This window comes from Neopsephotus bourkii, unplaced genomic scaffold (assembly GCF_033783945.1).
Source record: "Neopsephotus bourkii isolate Nb327-2 ecotype Australia unplaced genomic scaffold, CSIRO-AGI_Nbou_v1 NB_1634, whole genome shotgun sequence".
Classification (NCBI taxonomy): Eukaryota; Metazoa; Chordata; class Aves; order Psittaciformes; family Psittacidae; genus Neopsephotus; species Neopsephotus bourkii.
In genome coordinates this window covers 10832207-10849015 of record NW_026902109.1, presented here as the reverse complement: position 1 = coordinate 10849015, position 16809 = coordinate 10832207, and the positions used below count along the sequence as shown (strand labels likewise).

General features: G+C 36.4%; 1 protein-coding gene across 2 annotated transcripts in view; it reads left to right on the top strand.

Moving 5' to 3' along the window:
* Positions 1–16809, top strand: part of NRG3 (neuregulin 3) — a 423949-nt gene that overhangs the window by 386063 nt on the left and 21077 nt on the right. For both annotated transcript variants that reach the window (XM_061373773.1, XM_061373772.1), the window contains exons 6-7: positions 4048–4174; positions 12480–12607. In XM_061373773.1, coding sequence (XP_061229757.1) covers positions 4048–4174; positions 12480–12607 — 255 coding nt within the window. The remainder of the gene's footprint in view (positions 1–4047; positions 4175–12479; positions 12608–16809) is intronic.

The window sequence follows — 16809 nt, the reverse complement described above, 5'->3', positions numbered from 1 at the left end:
GCACTGCAATAAGGTGCCCAAGGAAGCTGTGAATCCCTACGGTGTTCAAGGCCAGGCTGGACAGGGCCTTTGTTGACATGGTTTAGTGTGTGGTCTCCCTGCATATGGTAAGGGGATGGGAGCTAGGTGATCTTAAGGTCGTTTCCAACCCTAACTATTCTATGTTTCCATGATTTTATGAAATTGTGAGCAGACAGCCATTTTGCCACTGCATTAGAAGCATCATTACGCATTTTAGAGAGAATACGGTGTTCCTGTTCTTCCTGTAAGGGCTTGGGAATTTTGCTTATGAGGAAAGGTTCAGAAAAGGCAGAATGGGTTTATCGGTTGGAAGAACATGCAGTCAAACACTGAGCATAGTGTGAATAAAATGTCCCTCTGTTAATACAGCTGTGCCCCCCTGATCTTGCATTGTTGTTTGAACTGGTTTGGAACAGCCTTCAAAGTACCATGACTTTGATGAGATGGTAGGGGTAGCGATGTCTGAAACTATTGAGTAATGCTTGAAAGATGAACTCATGGGACTATACTGCTTCATATATATATATAAATATATATATGTATATATAGTGCTTCATATATCAGCAGGGTAGGGGTGGGAGGTGTTGGGTTTTTATCTGCATTATAAACATGATAGTTAAGAATTACTGGAGTGAGTTAGTGTAGTTATGCCACATTTTGGGAACTGAAGTTTGAGGAGCAATGAGAAAACAAGTGCCTCCCATTCATTCCAGAGGTCTTATTAAATATGTGAAACACAATAATGCTAAAATACTAGTCAATCCCTAGCTCTCTGGCTTTGGCTCCATCTGGAGACCGTATCAAAAGTAAATAGTGTCCAGACTGGGTTGTATAGAGGGCATATAAAACTGTCATAACTGTGACATTGGCCAGTGTCTTAAGGGTGTAAAACTCAACAAATTTAAAGTGCCTCAACCCTTATCATATGTTAGCTTTTAGCCAATAGATTTTCAGGAGCTTCTTCATCAGGCAGGTGTACCTTCATCATGCTTATGAGTTATCAGAGCATTCTTCCTGCTTGGAGGATAACAATTTGGTTTAATTTGATATATCAAAATTTTAAAGTGTTGCTAACAGCTACAGAAAATCTAAATCTTGCAGCCTAGAAGAAAAAAGACACTGACCCTGACTTTCATAGTCTGACAATTGTATAATATCTACTGCTAGAAGTATGTGCTTCCCTATGCACCATTAAATTAAAACTCCCTTTTAAAAATAAATTCAATGTGGGGAAGTTTAGAACTATAATTAAACACTTTCAATTATTCCTTTTAGGGTAATCGAGAAAGTGCTGTAAGTGTTAGCAACAGAGGGCGAGTACAGTAATGGGCTGCTCTTTATGGTGTAGACTTTCGTAAATGACTAGCAATTATTTCTTGCTGAAGCAATAGCACTTTATTGATAGATTTATCTAAAGTAGAAAAATAAGACCCTTTTGTTTTGAAAACAAAAATTATAAAATAAAAACAGTAATTGGTGATTAACTTTGTAATTTTGTTTCTAGTTTTATATGCATCCTATATTTTGGCAAAATGAATATGCATAAACCTAACAGTAATGTTAGGTTGCATGAACGTAAGAGGAAATTAATTGCTGGATTATTTCTCTCAGTAAATACCTTCAGAAATCTCGATGGTAATGTTGAAGTGCAGCAGTGAAGCTGAATATCCATTTTACTTACATGCGTTTATAGATGTGGAAGCAACTGCAAACCCAGGTTTTTTAAATAAATCCAAATTAGAGTTAAAAAACTTTGTAATTTGCTTTGTTATTTTCCCAACTAAATTCTAAGAATATTGTATATACAGGAGAGTCCTAAAGTCTGATGCTGTGATCATGTTTTGCTGCCATTGTTTAGACTTTATTTGAAGTCTCCACTTAGAAACAGTCATTAAATATGACTAGGTGTTCCATAACTATTACGGAGAACAAGAAACAAGAGGCTAGCTTTCCATTAAGACATATGGATATACATTTGCTTATTTTCTCAGTATATGTAATTTGGATGGTCAAAAAATAATTATTCATACAAAATCTAGAGTTGGTTTTAGGAATTTCCCCTGCAATTTTATAAAAAGCTAGAGTTCATTTTGACTTTTTGCAAATTAAATTATTCAGTTTCACTGGTTTCAAAAATTAGTAGATATAAAAATAGGTTTTTAAAAGAGATGTTTCAGAACCAATCTAATTGCTTTATATTATAACTATTCAGATTATATGATATTATTCTTTACAAGCAAATTTTTAATGTTTTTTATGTTTGAGAAATTATTTCCTCTCACCACTGCCCATAAATCTTACTAATTGAGATTAGTGCACATAAATCCTACAAATTATGAGCTCCTGTGAGCTGTTTCAAAATAGGATGTAAATAGAAAACATAAGAGAACTTTGTAGAGTCCAAGGTTTAGTATAGTTTATGACCTGTATTCAGGAAACGTGCTTTAACAAGTACCTACTTCTGAGCAGGTGCTTACAGATTATGCATTGCTGAAGTTTGAAGAGTAGTAGGGAAATGCACACCTCCCGTACTGAACTAAGGGACTCAAAGGCAGGAGAAATCCCATATATTTATTTTAACAAATCAAGAAATATTGAATATGTCAAGTGTGATACTTCTCACTGCTTGCTTTCATAGTGAGGTAACTTGTCCTTTCTCACCATCTTCCCCTTTGAACACTTGAGTAAGTCAATTTTCCTCTGGTTTCTTACACTTTCCTGAGCTAAAAACAGACTGTACTGGAAGAAGCTAAAATTACTTTTATGCTTCATTCAGTGTCAAATTCATTGGTCTGAGTCAAGTAAGATGTGATCAAAATTGACAATGTCACAAGGCTTTCAGCCACAAAATCACAAGCAATTTTCAAAATGTTTCTGAATCTTCTTTGCTAAAATTTCAGATTTCTGGATAGCAATACTGCATTTCCTTTATTTCTTATCAACACTGTCCTGAAATCATTTCCTCTGAAATATGGCTCCACAAATTGTTGTCTAAAAGCTGCTGCTGGCATAATGAAGTGCTGCTGCTGCTGCAGCAAGTCCTTGACCTTGCTGTGCTGTTTCCAGGGCCTGTGTGGGTTGACTCCTAGAGATGCATCTTTTAGGGAGAAGGAGGAAAGGCAGGAAAGTAGCAAGGAAGGAAGGAAGGAAAGAAGGGAGTAGAATTGGAGTTATTTCTAGTGATCATTTAAAACTAATAGTCTCAGAAAATGTTGCTTATTAAAAGAATGGAGATGGATAAAAGACTTTAAATGTGTTTGCTAACAGTTTTTGCCCAGATGTGATACCTGTTTGTGGAAGATAAAAGAAATATTTAAAACAAAGTTTGCTGCCTCATATCCTCAGTCATGGACAGAACTTTAAAACTCAGTTTGTGAATAGTGTGGCAGAAACAGAAAGCCGTTATTAATAGCATAGTTATCTCCTGAATATTGCAAGTGATTCATCGGTATTCCTAGCTCTGACATTGTGGATCATAGTATAATATGTCGAAAACACAGCTGCAGATACCCAACTCATGTTTTTTTCAAGGTTTAAACTAGTAAGCAAAAGCTGGTCTATACAAGATAGTGGGTTATAGGTCAGTCTAATTAGCTAGCAGAAATCTTTGATTCTTCAACACTTTTTACAGCCAACAGGGGCTAATGCCTGCTGTATTTGCCAAAGTCTTTGTTCTTAATCTGAGCAAAATGCTTTTTTAATATTCAGGCCTACTTGCAAGCTTTTGTTAAATATTTAATAGATGATCTTACAACATTCTGTGCTGAAACAATTAGCATGCTATTATTGTAATCTGAGAATAGAAGATATTTTAAACAGAAGAGCTTTTTTCCTTTCTGAAGCCTTGCCAGAAAATGACCACTGCATTGAAAGCATTGAAATATTAGACACTAGTGAAATAGCTCAACTTGTTTAATCTGATATAGTGAAGTTTTGAACAAAGGGAACTATGGCTGTAAAAATACCGTGGCTGCAGTAGATGATCAGACTAGCTCTTTCTTACATGAATTTTATTTCTCTCTGCAGGAAACAAGCAAAGCAAATTCATGAACAGCTGAAAGAAACACAGAATAGGAAAACCTACAGCCTAAACGCTTCCAGCATGATGGCAAAGTCAGAGTGTATGGCACAAAGCCAAGTCCAGCTGCAAAATGTAAGTAATCCTGCCAGCTACAACACTTAATAGCCTGGCTGAGTTCCTGCTGCTGATGGCAGCACATCGCCATGTTGCTATTAGCATCTGAGCAATGGGAACAAGAATTCTCACCTCTTTCATAAAATGTTTTCTATCAGGCCTGATAATGGAAAACACTAAGCAGGATTTTTTCTGAATTTATTTCAGTGGGTCCTGTTGCATTTTGTTCATGTAACATCCCTTGCTGAGGCCCCTAGCTCTGCATCCAGCAGCGGAAATTAGTATTAGAGTTTTCGGCAATAATTTAGCTCGTATGTATAGTTTACAGCTGAAGTGGGGGTCTGTGATCTTAGGTGATTTCAAGTCTTCCAATAATTAATGTTCCTGCCTGAAAAAATGTAAAGATTTGTCACAGTTAATTCAGAGTAAATTCAAAATCTAGACCTAAATTTACACATATAAACTAGTGTTCAAGGGAAGACTGTGCAGATGGTCTCATTTTCCTGGGTCATGAGTTAAAAGGACTTTGATACCAGAAAGAGGTTAGTTTGTTCAAACTAAATTTGAAATGTATTTAGTCATTTTCTGTATATAGTTACACTTAAGTTAATACAGTTCCACAATCATGAAATTCATTAAGTGTATTTTAAATAAGGAACTTGAAGATGACTAATTTGTTTAACCCTGGATGTAAGTTACTTTCCAATGCATGTCATTTTCTTCTCCATGGACATATGCAATTAATGATGTCTTATTTGAACAAAATCTTTGAAAAAACTGAGAAGGAGTCTGGTAGCAATAGCAAATCATAAGTTTTATTCAAGCCTTTCTAAATGCTTAACTGTTAGTTTTTGTGGTGGGTTTTTTTAAGGTAGGGTTTTTTTGGGGAGAGGGTGTGTTGGTTTTTTGTGCCTGTTTAAAAACAAAGAGTATCTTAGCATTGCTTAAAGGGCTGACTACCACTGTAGTCATGATATGCTCTATGTTTGAGGAAAAATACACTGTTTCAAGAAAGCAGATAGCTTCACTAAACTGACATAATCACAAGTTAGGGAACCTTGTGCAATTCTTTGTTTTACTTTCAGTTCATTCAGTCATACAGTCCCTTCTAGCCCCTAAAAAAAAAAAAAAAAAAAAAAAGCATTTGGGGAGTGTTGTGTTGTAATGATGGCAACAAAAGGTAAAGTTTTAAGGAGCTTCTGTAATCCTTTTGTTCTAACATATAACGTATGTCTTGGTTAGCATTAAGAATATGTTCTTTGCCTTTTTCTGACTGTAATTCAGTGCAATATTTTGTCAACCCATCATCACTATGAACTATTTGATGTCTTCTGAGCAGCTGACAAACTCATCAACAAGCTTTATTTAAGTATTTCCCTTTTGCTATGACAATAATCATAATGGCTGAAGTAGCAATTTGTAGATTCCAGATACTAGGTATTGAAAGCCATTATTATTATTTATTATTTTAATCCAAATTTGCCTTTCTGTTTTTAATGCTGTTCAGACTGGCATTTTCAGTGCTGGTAATTAATACACTGTTTTCTTGTTCTTGTGGCTGCTTGCAGGCAGCTGTTTTCTTCTTGCCATTAATGCATTTTCCCTTTGGGAGCAAAGATACTAAGGAAGACAAACAGAATGACCTTGTGCAGGATGTAGTGTAACTGTGCAAGGCAATAATGGTTTCTATTGTTAGCAAGATTTTAGTGCAGGAATGCATGTAAGAAGTTCATGAAATATTTAGAAAACTTGGAAGATTGGAATGGAGAAAAAAGGGCAGGGGGGATGGCAAGGCAGCGGAAAAGAACTTTGAAATGTTATTTTATAGGAATGGCTGAGTGGCTCCCCACTAGAGACCAGAGATCTGCCCTAGGCGTTATCTGCTGGTTGGAAAAGGGACCAAGTATTGCCATGGGGAGAAGAATGCTCCCACTGCTTCCTCCTGTGGCTGTGCTGCTGCCTTTCTGCCAGTTACTGCTGGGGTGTGATCTCTCTTCAATTCCCATCTGCAGATCCTACCAAATGGATCTGGGGAGAAATCCTAGTTCTCTTTATTTCCAGGAGCCAGTAAATAAACTGGAATAAATTAAGGTGACTGTTTTCTGGAAACTAGTCTTCCAGTATAGCATTTTGGTTTATGTAATCTTGGTAGTTGTTTCTTGTGCTCTTCTCACATGGGGAAACTGTCTTGCTTATATGTATGTCACCTTTCTCTCTTTCCCTAAACGATTCCCCCATATCTTTCTCCTGCTTATTTTGAATGGTGATGCTTTCAGGTTTCTCTCCCTGCTTTTTCTTCTAGAAGAAGAACACATTTGTGTAAACCTGAGAATAATTGCATACTATTCTAGTAATGTCTGTTCTGAAGGAGCCATCACATTTTGACCTAGAGGTTGCTATATTTAGTAAAGTCTGCATGGATCTATCCCAATGCTGAGTTGCTTTAGAAAGAGGCTTTAATATTTCCCAAGACCCATGGTGTAGCAGGTAGTGTTTCAAGTGGTTTGTGGCTGTAGAGCTTGACTTTATCTCCACATCTTTTCTCCATTTTTTTCTCCACTTTAAAGTGAGAGAAGCCAAACGAATGTATCAAAGTGTTACTAACATGAAACCACACCTTTCATTCTTGAAACAAGTATTAAAATGAGCTAAAGTTTGTATTTTATTCTAGCTGAACTCGTTATAGTTGCAGCTGCTTGTATTACTGCAAGAGCCAGCAGTGTGCACTTGCAGCCCAGAAAGCCAACTGTATCCTCGGCTGCATCAAAAGGAGTGTGACCAGCAGGTAGAAGGAGGTGATCCTGCACCTTTACTCTGCTCTTATGAGACCTCACTTGGAGTATTGTGTGCATTTCTGGTGTCCTCAACATAAAAAGGACATGGAACTGTTTGGAACAAATCCAGAGGAGGGCCATGAGGATGATCAGGGGACTGGAGCACCTCCCGTATGAAGACAGGATGAGAGAGTTGAGTCTGTTCAGCCTGGAGAAGAGAAGGCTGTGTGGAGACCTCATAGCAGCCTTCCAGTATCTGAAGGGGGCCTATGTGGATGCTGGGGATGGACTCTTCATTAGGGACTGTAGTGATAGGACAAGGGGTAATGAGTTAAAACCTAAACAGGGGAAGTTTAGATTGAATATAAGGGTGGTGAGGCACTGGAATAGGTTGCCCAAGGAGGTTGTGAATGCTCCATCCCTGGCAGTGTTCAAGGCGAGGTTGGACGAGGCCTTGGGCGATATGGTTTAGAGCGAGGTGTCCCTGCCCATGGCAGGGGGGTTGGAACTTGATGATCTTAAGGTCCTTTCCAACCCTAAATATTGATTCTATGATTCTATGATATCCCACCTCTGTGCCAGTTAAAGCTTTTTTACATTATTGTCATTATGAGAAACATACACAGGTTAAAAGCTCTGAATGCAGGCTGTTTAGAATTGCCTTCATTTGAGAAATTAGTCACTCACTCTGAGGTTTTTGCCCTCTGATCAGCAGGGTAAACACAAGTGACAATGGCCACATCCCAGCACCCATCTTGGCAGGCCCCGAGGTTGAGGAAGAATGCAAGGAGAGTTAGGCATTTAAGTTAAAACATGGATGCCTCCCTGGCATTTGTGATATTGCAGGGAATAAAGATATATTTTTTTTTTTTTGCATTGACAGTACTTTGGAGTATCATATGCTTTTTCTTCCGACACTCAGATGCATTACATCTCCTCCACTTCTTTCCTCTGCCCAACTGGGATTCTGAAAAGTAAAAGTAGCAGGTTAGACTTGGTCAGGGCAGATGTATTCTCTCTGAATTCCTCCTGAGCACAGTTGGTAATTGTGTTCACCTCTGCTGAGTCTATTTCTCTCAGAGTTGATTGCATTATTTTGTTAAGGATGCAAATCGCTTTAAAAATACTGTATACTGAAAGCAACATTCATAAATGTTTGAACACAGCTCCTAGTATTTCTCTTGAATCTCTTTTAAGTCCACTGATTTTCCCAAATACTGAGGCAGCAATATACTTTTTGCTAGGTTTTCTAGCATCTTGGATTTGAATACTAATGCACTGAGAATGTTGTTATAATTTTTCAGTCAGGAAGAGATAGATGTGACAGTTCTTAATGCAGGATCTTTTTGGTACACGAGATTCATGTTTATTTCACCTAATGCATGAAACATAGAACTTCCTAGTAATATGTACTCTGTCCCAAAGAAAGTATATTCTCATCAAAGGGTATTTAATAGTGTGCTCCATGAGACAGTAGTGAAAGGTTTGATGTCCTCATAGGCAAAAGGAAGTAAATTGATGTTCTCATCTGCCTCTCTTAGAAAAGCAAGCGCTCTGTGCCCTCTCGTACACTATGCCAGGGGCAAGAGAAGGTGTTGTGGCCCTCCTTTTTTTCTGTAGTTCACCAGTCTTCATGAGTTCTAGTCATGCACCTGGTTACTAGCTCCTTATTCTACCTTTGCTAGATTGTTTCTTTAAATACTCATAACGTGACAAACATGTCATGACAAAAAAAAAAAGCAAAAACAAACAAAAATTGAACAAAAAAATTAGAAAAAAAAAAGCCACAAAATAAAACACCAGGCATCTGAAGCTTTGACATTCCTGTAGTGATTCTGAGAGTTGTCATGGTTGTTTATGCTTTTTTTATCTTCGTGGATTTTAACGCCTTCTCCGATGGTACTAAGTGGATCTCTTAATTCCCCATCACTTTCCCTCTGAGGTGGTTAATATGCTTTTCATGCTGTAGTATATGGTTTGACTTTTCACTACACTTTTTTCTAATAGCTTGCAGTCAGTAGCTCTTTCTGTGTCTTGTCTTTTGTTGATAGTAGAAATAAATACTTTTTAGTCACTGTGATAGAATTGCAATTAATATCTGTTGAGCAACAGCTACACTTGAATCTTTTAAAAGATCACTGTGTGGTTTTGCCTGTGTTACAATGTGATTTATCAGCTAAGATCAAGAGTATGTTTCTTACTTCTATACTGCATGATTACTTAGGAAGAACTGCCAGAATAGACAAACTTGAATTTACTGGCCTCTGGCTACGGCTAAGTTGGCAACAAAACATATAACACATATGGCAACACCTGTAAGGATGTTAAATATACCACCTGATGGGCTTATGTGCAAGGTCAGCCAATCCAGAAAAATCACTGGCTCTTTACCTCCTTGAGACACCCTCTCTGAATGTAATTTAAAGCTGACCCCTTTGCCTCATCAGTCATTTTTGAAATGGGATCCCCACATCATCTCTCTTCCAATGCCATGTGTGTTTCTTGATTTTTTATCATTTCTATTTTGGGAAAATCATTGAGGATGAAGGGCTAAGAAAAGCCTGGGGAAGGGATGGGTGTTTTGTTGTGCATAAAACCAGGAAAACAGGACAGCAGTGTCAAGCTATTCTGTAGCACTTGACCGGCATATGTTATCTATGGAGCCTACATTTTAGAGTAAAGAATACAGAGCATGGAGCAGGCGAATTACAGGCTCACAGTCATACAGTAGGTCAGTGGCAGAGGATGTAGTCTTCTGGCCCAGGCTGCCTTCACACATACACTTAGCTTTAACTATCAGGGGTGGAATTTTATTGTCAGTGTTGAGTAATTGTATGTAACTTGGAGATGATTTTCTCCATGAAACCATGAAAATATGAAAATTTGCAAAATATTTTATTTTAATGCTGTCATTATTCTTTATTGAGCCATATGAAGGAGCATTTCTCAGTACTTGCTCAAACAATCACAAATTAAACAAGACAATAAAACCATAAAAAAACCCAAATAATATGTATAAGCTTTCAGTGGTGCTTTCAACCTACTGGAACAGTCCATTGAAAGCATTTCACAGCTTATTCTCCATCATGGCTGAGTATTGAATAGCTCAGAACAGTCAGAGGCTTCCACAAAGCTCTGCCCAGGTGAGAGCTGGGCTGTGGAAGCACCGTGATGGGCTCCGCTGGGATACACATGGGGAGTAATCCCAGTATGGTATACCATTCTTCTGGGGGCACCAAGTGGTACTGCTGTAAAGTCCCCACAGAGATCTGAGGATATTTTTCTCCAAAGATTACCTCAGAGAAGGGATGTGACACTTACAGTTAAGCTAATGGAGAATAAACCAAGATGTTTTTAAACCTATTAAAATGTATGAATAATGTGATACATCCAAATAAGTTCAGTTGCATTGTTCAAATTCTCTGTGTATTCACACCCTCAATTTAAATTGTGATTCATATTCTCATTGTAATTAATGTTTTGGCTGTTATGGTAATTGTTAACTGGTGTATTTGAAAATGGCATAAAAGAAATGTTTAGTTAGGGGAAAAAAATATCCTTTGCAGGCTGTGCCTGCGTGGTGCTGGCTGTTGGACCTTCAGTATAGATTGCTACTCATCATCAGGGCAGCTTCTGGAGGTCCTGATTTTCCTCAGCTGGGGTGAGGAAAGACCCTGTATAACATTGTTCCTGCCTACACCTATCTTATCCATAGCAAAAGACTCAGTTTATCTCTAATTAGCCTTCATGATTCACATCATACTCATGGTTTTATAAGCCATTCAGACCTTCAATTTGGTATCGTGAACAAACATGAAAAAGGACAGAAGCTTTCTGGCACTAACAACCAATTCCTCACATAGCTCAAATTGATTTATTCAGGTTAGAAATCAAAGAGAGTTTCATTTCTGCAGCTGGCAGGATAACTAGTAAACTTTAAGACCTTCAAAGACATGAGTAGCTAAAAAAACATACTTCTGTCTGACTTCTGTCTGAATTTTCTGTATTTTATCTACAACATTTACAAGTGACAACTAAGGTCATTATAACGTAAAGAAGAGTGGAATATGTTCCATATTATTTCAGTTGTGTTTATGTCATGCACACAGCAGCATTTTGCATATTGTCACCCTCATTAGCTTTGCCTTCAGAAGCACATAAGCAGCCCTGTTTATGTGGGTATTTCACATAACAGAAAGAGGGATAGGAGCATTAGAGAAAAAATTGTTATTTTAGCTACAGAAATCAGTCATAAGAAGCCTCAGTAGATGAAATAAAATTGCATGTCACCTATTTTTCTAAGGCAATTATCTTGTATGACTTTCCTTTTGGATTTGCTGAAGTCTGGGGAAATGTAGCTAAGAATAAGTGAGAATCGGAAAATAATTTGATATTTTTAAAGAGTTACTGCTCTTTTGTTAGGCAACAAAATAATTGTGAAAAAAAGCTGTACGTTGAAAGAAATCTTTCTATCGTCTGCATAAATGTTTATACTGTTGTATCCTTACATGGCATTTTTTGCCAATGTGATTTTTTTATATTATTATTAGAATTTGTATTTTCTTTCTAAAATAATTATGTAATAGCTTCCACAAGACCAATTTATTGTAAAAATAGATATCTAGGTGTCTAGTACTAAAATTACAAACTAAATACAGAAAGAATGGATTAAAGAAAAACAGACCAATTAGTTTTAGTGCAGGTCATTGTAATGCAACATAAAAAATTAAATACCTGGGTGGAGATGTGGGTAACTGCTCATATCTCTGAGATATTTCTCAGTAACCAAAAGCAAGACTGATTATTCTTCTATGCCAAAACACAGCTTTTTTTTTATGCTTTGATTTTCTGAATCCTTTCAGGATCAGAGACAATTTTTGCTGAATTTCCAGTTGAATCACAAAGCAAGCAAGAGGAAAATCTGTTCTTGTTCATGTCTGGTGTTGGCTTTACAGACCTTTGTGTCTCACTATGTGCCCAAAGACTGCTCTACACCTACAACTGTCACAAGAAAAATTATGTTTACACTGTTCTCACTAGCTTAGATACTCAGGGGTCAAAAGTTTTCAGACCTGTTCAGAAAGGGTATCTGGCTCTATGGATAGGATTCAAATATTTTTATTACTTATCTGATGATACAAATGCTGTTTCAGTTATGCATGCTGATGAAATCACCAAATGATTGAAGGAAGTGCTGACTGTCCTCTGAGATGTGTTTTGTGATTTCAGCCTTTCATGGACAGCCACAAAAACAGGCTCTTAGTCAGGGGGATCAATGTTCTCTATCATTGTGGGCAGATCAATTAGTAATTTTGCTACTAATGCAGATATCAGCATTTTGATGCGGAGAAAGTAACGGAGATAATGACTACTGGCACTTTCTGCTATGTAAACAATAGTGAATGAATGTATTACTTGCAATGCTTAATTTTAATTTAAAAATGCATTAGAGCACTTCTTACCCTGCTCCAATATGAATTCTGACTGAATAGCATCAATAATATACTTTGTCTTTTGTGTATTAATTAATTTTATTCTCTATGCTACAGTATTCAAAAACAGATAGGCATCCTGGGCCTATTCTTCACAAAGTTATGGAGTCTAGTTTTTCAGGCCCTCAGTCTTTCCCAGAGGCCTTGTCTCCTGACAGAGGAACCCAGCCCATCAAGCAACATAGGTAAGCAACTGTCTGTCTGATGGCAGATTTGGCAGGCTGCCAAGGGATGTCATTGAACTGATGGTATGTGTGTGCTGTGAATAGGGGAGCTGGTGAATGGTATGGTACCAGCAGAGCCTCAGCTGACTTATTAAGCAGATGTCCAAGCGTTTTCTTAGCTGCAGACATAAAAGGCAATAACAGTGCTCAACAACTTTATCTGTGATTTGTAAAAGTCCTAGAGGAAGCATTTAAATGGACCATGCAAGCTGTAGACAGAGACAAGTGAATGAAACAACTGTAGTTTGAGAAATCATTAAAAACAAAACTTTCTTTATCAATGTTCATTAAGTTAATGTGTCATTTGCAGCAGAAATGTGTGGTTGCAAATTTTCTCACTGTCACTTTAAACAAATAATACTTGAAATGATTACTGGCTTATTTATAAACACATGGTGGCCCTTGAAAACTAATCTTCCATAAAGTTTGGATGATTGTTTCCAAGAGGAAAGAAAGAGGAACATCACCCATCACTGAATTGCATTTGGATTATAATTCTGCTAGTAGCCTTTTCTGATGAAAAAGAATGCAGATGCTTCATTATGATACTAGAAAACAAACTCATGTCTGGTATAAGCAATAATGTTTTGAAATGGCCGTGATAATAATGTTTGATCTTTGCACACAGAGAGAGAAAAAAGGCTGAGAAAAATCAGTTCAGAATATTTTAGCTGTGTAGTCTGGAGGAGAAGACATTTATTAAAGGATAATTTTTAAAATTACTGAAACAAAAGTCTGAGATTGCATGAAGTTATGAACCAGCTTCTATAGTATTTTGTGCATTTTCATTGGAGTCTCCCAGTCAGCTACATGTTCCTTTTCTTTTGAATAAATTATTTGATTAACCTACTGAAGCATATAAGCCAGGAAGGGACATTTGGATTCTATCTACTTTTACCTTCCTTAATCCTTTAATTTGGCATGAATAAATAATGTCAAATGTTATGTCAGACCCATTTCTTAGGGCTTATTCTCTATGACACAAAGATTCTCAAAATATGCATAATAATTTTACTGAATATAGATGAACTGTGGAACTCCTACCTAGAATTCTTTCCATGGAAGTTTTAGGGAAAATTTTATCTCCATTTCGCCAAAAAGTGAAGTTCAGAAAAAATATGGTAACATTCCCTTAGCTTTAATAACATGGTTGCAGTATCTAAGTTTGAAATGTTTTAGGTGCTTTACCATGACATTACTTAATCTTAAAAATGTGGAAATAAAGACTAAAAATATTTCTTCTGTTTATAAACATTGCATCACTTAAAATAAAGGCTATAATAGAAGAGGAATGACTCTCCAGACTCCCTGGTTTCCACAGTGAAATTAAAGAATAAGCCACACAGGTAACTATTGCAGAATCCCAGATTGCTCGTTTAAAGAAAAAAAAAATAATCAAAACAAACTAAAACAAAGCAAACAAACTAAAACAAAGCAAGCAAATTACAACAAAATGAAAACACACAAAAAAAAACAGTCACCCAACAGTCATCTCTACTTGCAGATGTCAAGTTCCAGACTGTCTTAAGAGTCTTTGCCTCAGAACTGTTTTAAGTTGTGGAATGACTAACTTAATGTATAAAGAATTATTTTGCAGTTTTATAACTTAGGATGTATTATGCAAGGGCCTTGCTTTGTAATACATGCAACAGACTTGAATATCAAACACTTTATAAGGCTAATTTACACACCACGTGATTGCTTCCTAATTCAGTTTCTAAATAGTATTCAGTGTGGCCAAACGGTTAAATGTGGCCAAATGAGGAAACTTATTTTTTTAGTGGGATACATTTTGTTCTAAACATCCCTTCATCTCATTCCAAATCTGATGTGAGCCTAAAAATTGCAGCAGCTCTGCAGGTTCTCATTTTTATGCTGTGAAACTATATTACTAGTTTATTTCTGATTTCTATGGAAAAATTTTCTTTCATTTTCCAGATCTGTTTTCTCTGCTAACATTTTCAAGGGCACTGATGATGATGATCATTTCTTAAAATCAGCAGCTGTATTTTCCAGTTCTTAAAACCAATACAGTTTTGGCCTGGCAGTAAGACTATCTAGGTGGGGAATCATTTGGGATTGCTGAAATTTGACTGACAAAGATCACCTAGTTATTTCACTCAGATTACCAGATAATAGCAGTTTTCTGTCTCTACCAACCTCAGCTGTGTGCAACGAATTACGGCAGAGATAGAATTGAAAATTTAAATCTCCACTGAATGTTACTGCTAAAATATTTCACTTGTATTATGTTCTGTTATTACTGTAGAATGTACATCATCTGCTTGTGTCAACTGGAAAGTAACAAATTTGTTTAACCAGTAAACTTCTTGTAAAGTATGCAGTGTCTCAAAAATTAATCTTGGATTATCTGTTGATTTTAGTTAGAAGAAAAGCCATACTGTCGTAATTTCTTACAGATAGAAACAAATTAGAGTTTTGATAACTATGGGACAAAGTTGTGATCCCATTGAATAGCAGTTTTCTTGGCAATTAGTCATCCTGATTTTCATTCATTGATTCAGTCATAATTGATTTTGTAGGGATTAATTTCAGTGAATACCATGATGAAAGCCAAATGCAGAGGCTTTCAGCCTAGAGCAGTTGTATTGTCTTATAGAAATGACAAAATAGGATAAACTTACTCTAAAATTTAAAATTACTTATGTTTAAATTTTTAATGTAATGTTAACACCATGAAAACCATGGTAAAATGATTTATTATTATTGATTGTTGTTGTTATCATTATTATTATTGTTGTTTAGTAATCATTTTAGTTTTTAGGCTCCCAATATAATTGATTCAGTTTAAATTAAAAGAGTAAATGTAAGTTATTCTGTAAATAAGGCTATTAAATTTCAAAGCAGAACTACTGATAAACTAAAGCAACTAAGAGTGTAAAGGCAGAGGAGGCCTGAAAGGGAGAAAGCATAAGGAATCTGTATTTTCCCAGGGAAAGAGCATAGTTTTCTGTAGAAATTTAATAAAAAGAATGCCTAAAGTAATGTGATGTTGGGAAAGAAATAAACTGTATCACAGAGGGAAAGAAAACATGTTTGAAGTGAACATTTCCAGAAATCGTTGTTAAGAATTACTGGTAATACTGAAAGCAATCAATTGTTCTTGCTACATAAAGGAGTACTATACAGGAAGAAGCAATGCTGATGGTGAGACAGAGGTAATATATGAAGCAGTGAGGGCAATCTTGAATGAATATGTTTAATTTTTCAGCTAGGGTGATTATTTAAGGATGAAGATGGGAAGGATTTGAGGATTTGATTATTTGAGGATGAGAATGGGAATAGAATCAAATGTATGAAAATAGACTACTATAGTCAAAGTGGAAGTAAACTGCAGAAATCAAAGCTCTCAAGATGATCTAGTAGATCTTGATCAAAGAAGTCTGGAAGGAGGACTGGCTCATGAAATTTCAAGTGTGGTAGCAAAATCTGTCAAAAAAGGAGCTGTGCCATGTGAAGATGGAATAGAAAATGTCAGATATTTAGGAAAGGAAAAATTTATCAAAGGAACTGGAGACCTATTACATTGAACTAGACTAGTCAAGGATTTTGGACAAACCCTTTGGGGGGCGGTGGAAGCAAATTCTTTGGGTAGATCTAAAAAAGGGTAAAAAATGTTATGAAGTTTATCAGCAGTGATTTTTGCAACACTACACTGAGAGCTTTTTTTGTATTTGGTGTAGGTGAGATCTCTACACAGCCTCAGTTTGTTTGTTGTCACACATCTAATGCTTTTAGAGAGGGAGAAAGTAGGGAGAGACAGAAGAGCTATAGTGCCAGATACACAGAGGTGGTTAAAAGGTAGAGAGTAAGGAATTACATTGAGGAGGTAAGTGCTTCAGGCCAGAACGCCTGAAGACATTTAGTGCTCCAGAGGAGCACTAAGGGAACTCCAAAAGAATTAGTCAACTTTGGGGACAAATTTTGTTTAATGCTTTTGTGCACAACTTTGGTGTAAAAATTAGTTTAAAAGATAGAGTCAGTACAGATAAGGATCTAGATAAAAAGAATGAATTGAATAACTGAGTTACTTTGTCGAATGGCATAACAGAGATGGATTCCATAACAGATGGATTCCATAACAGAGATGGTCAGGCATTTTGGAACTGATGATAAAATCTAAGCAATGAATGAGGAAGAAA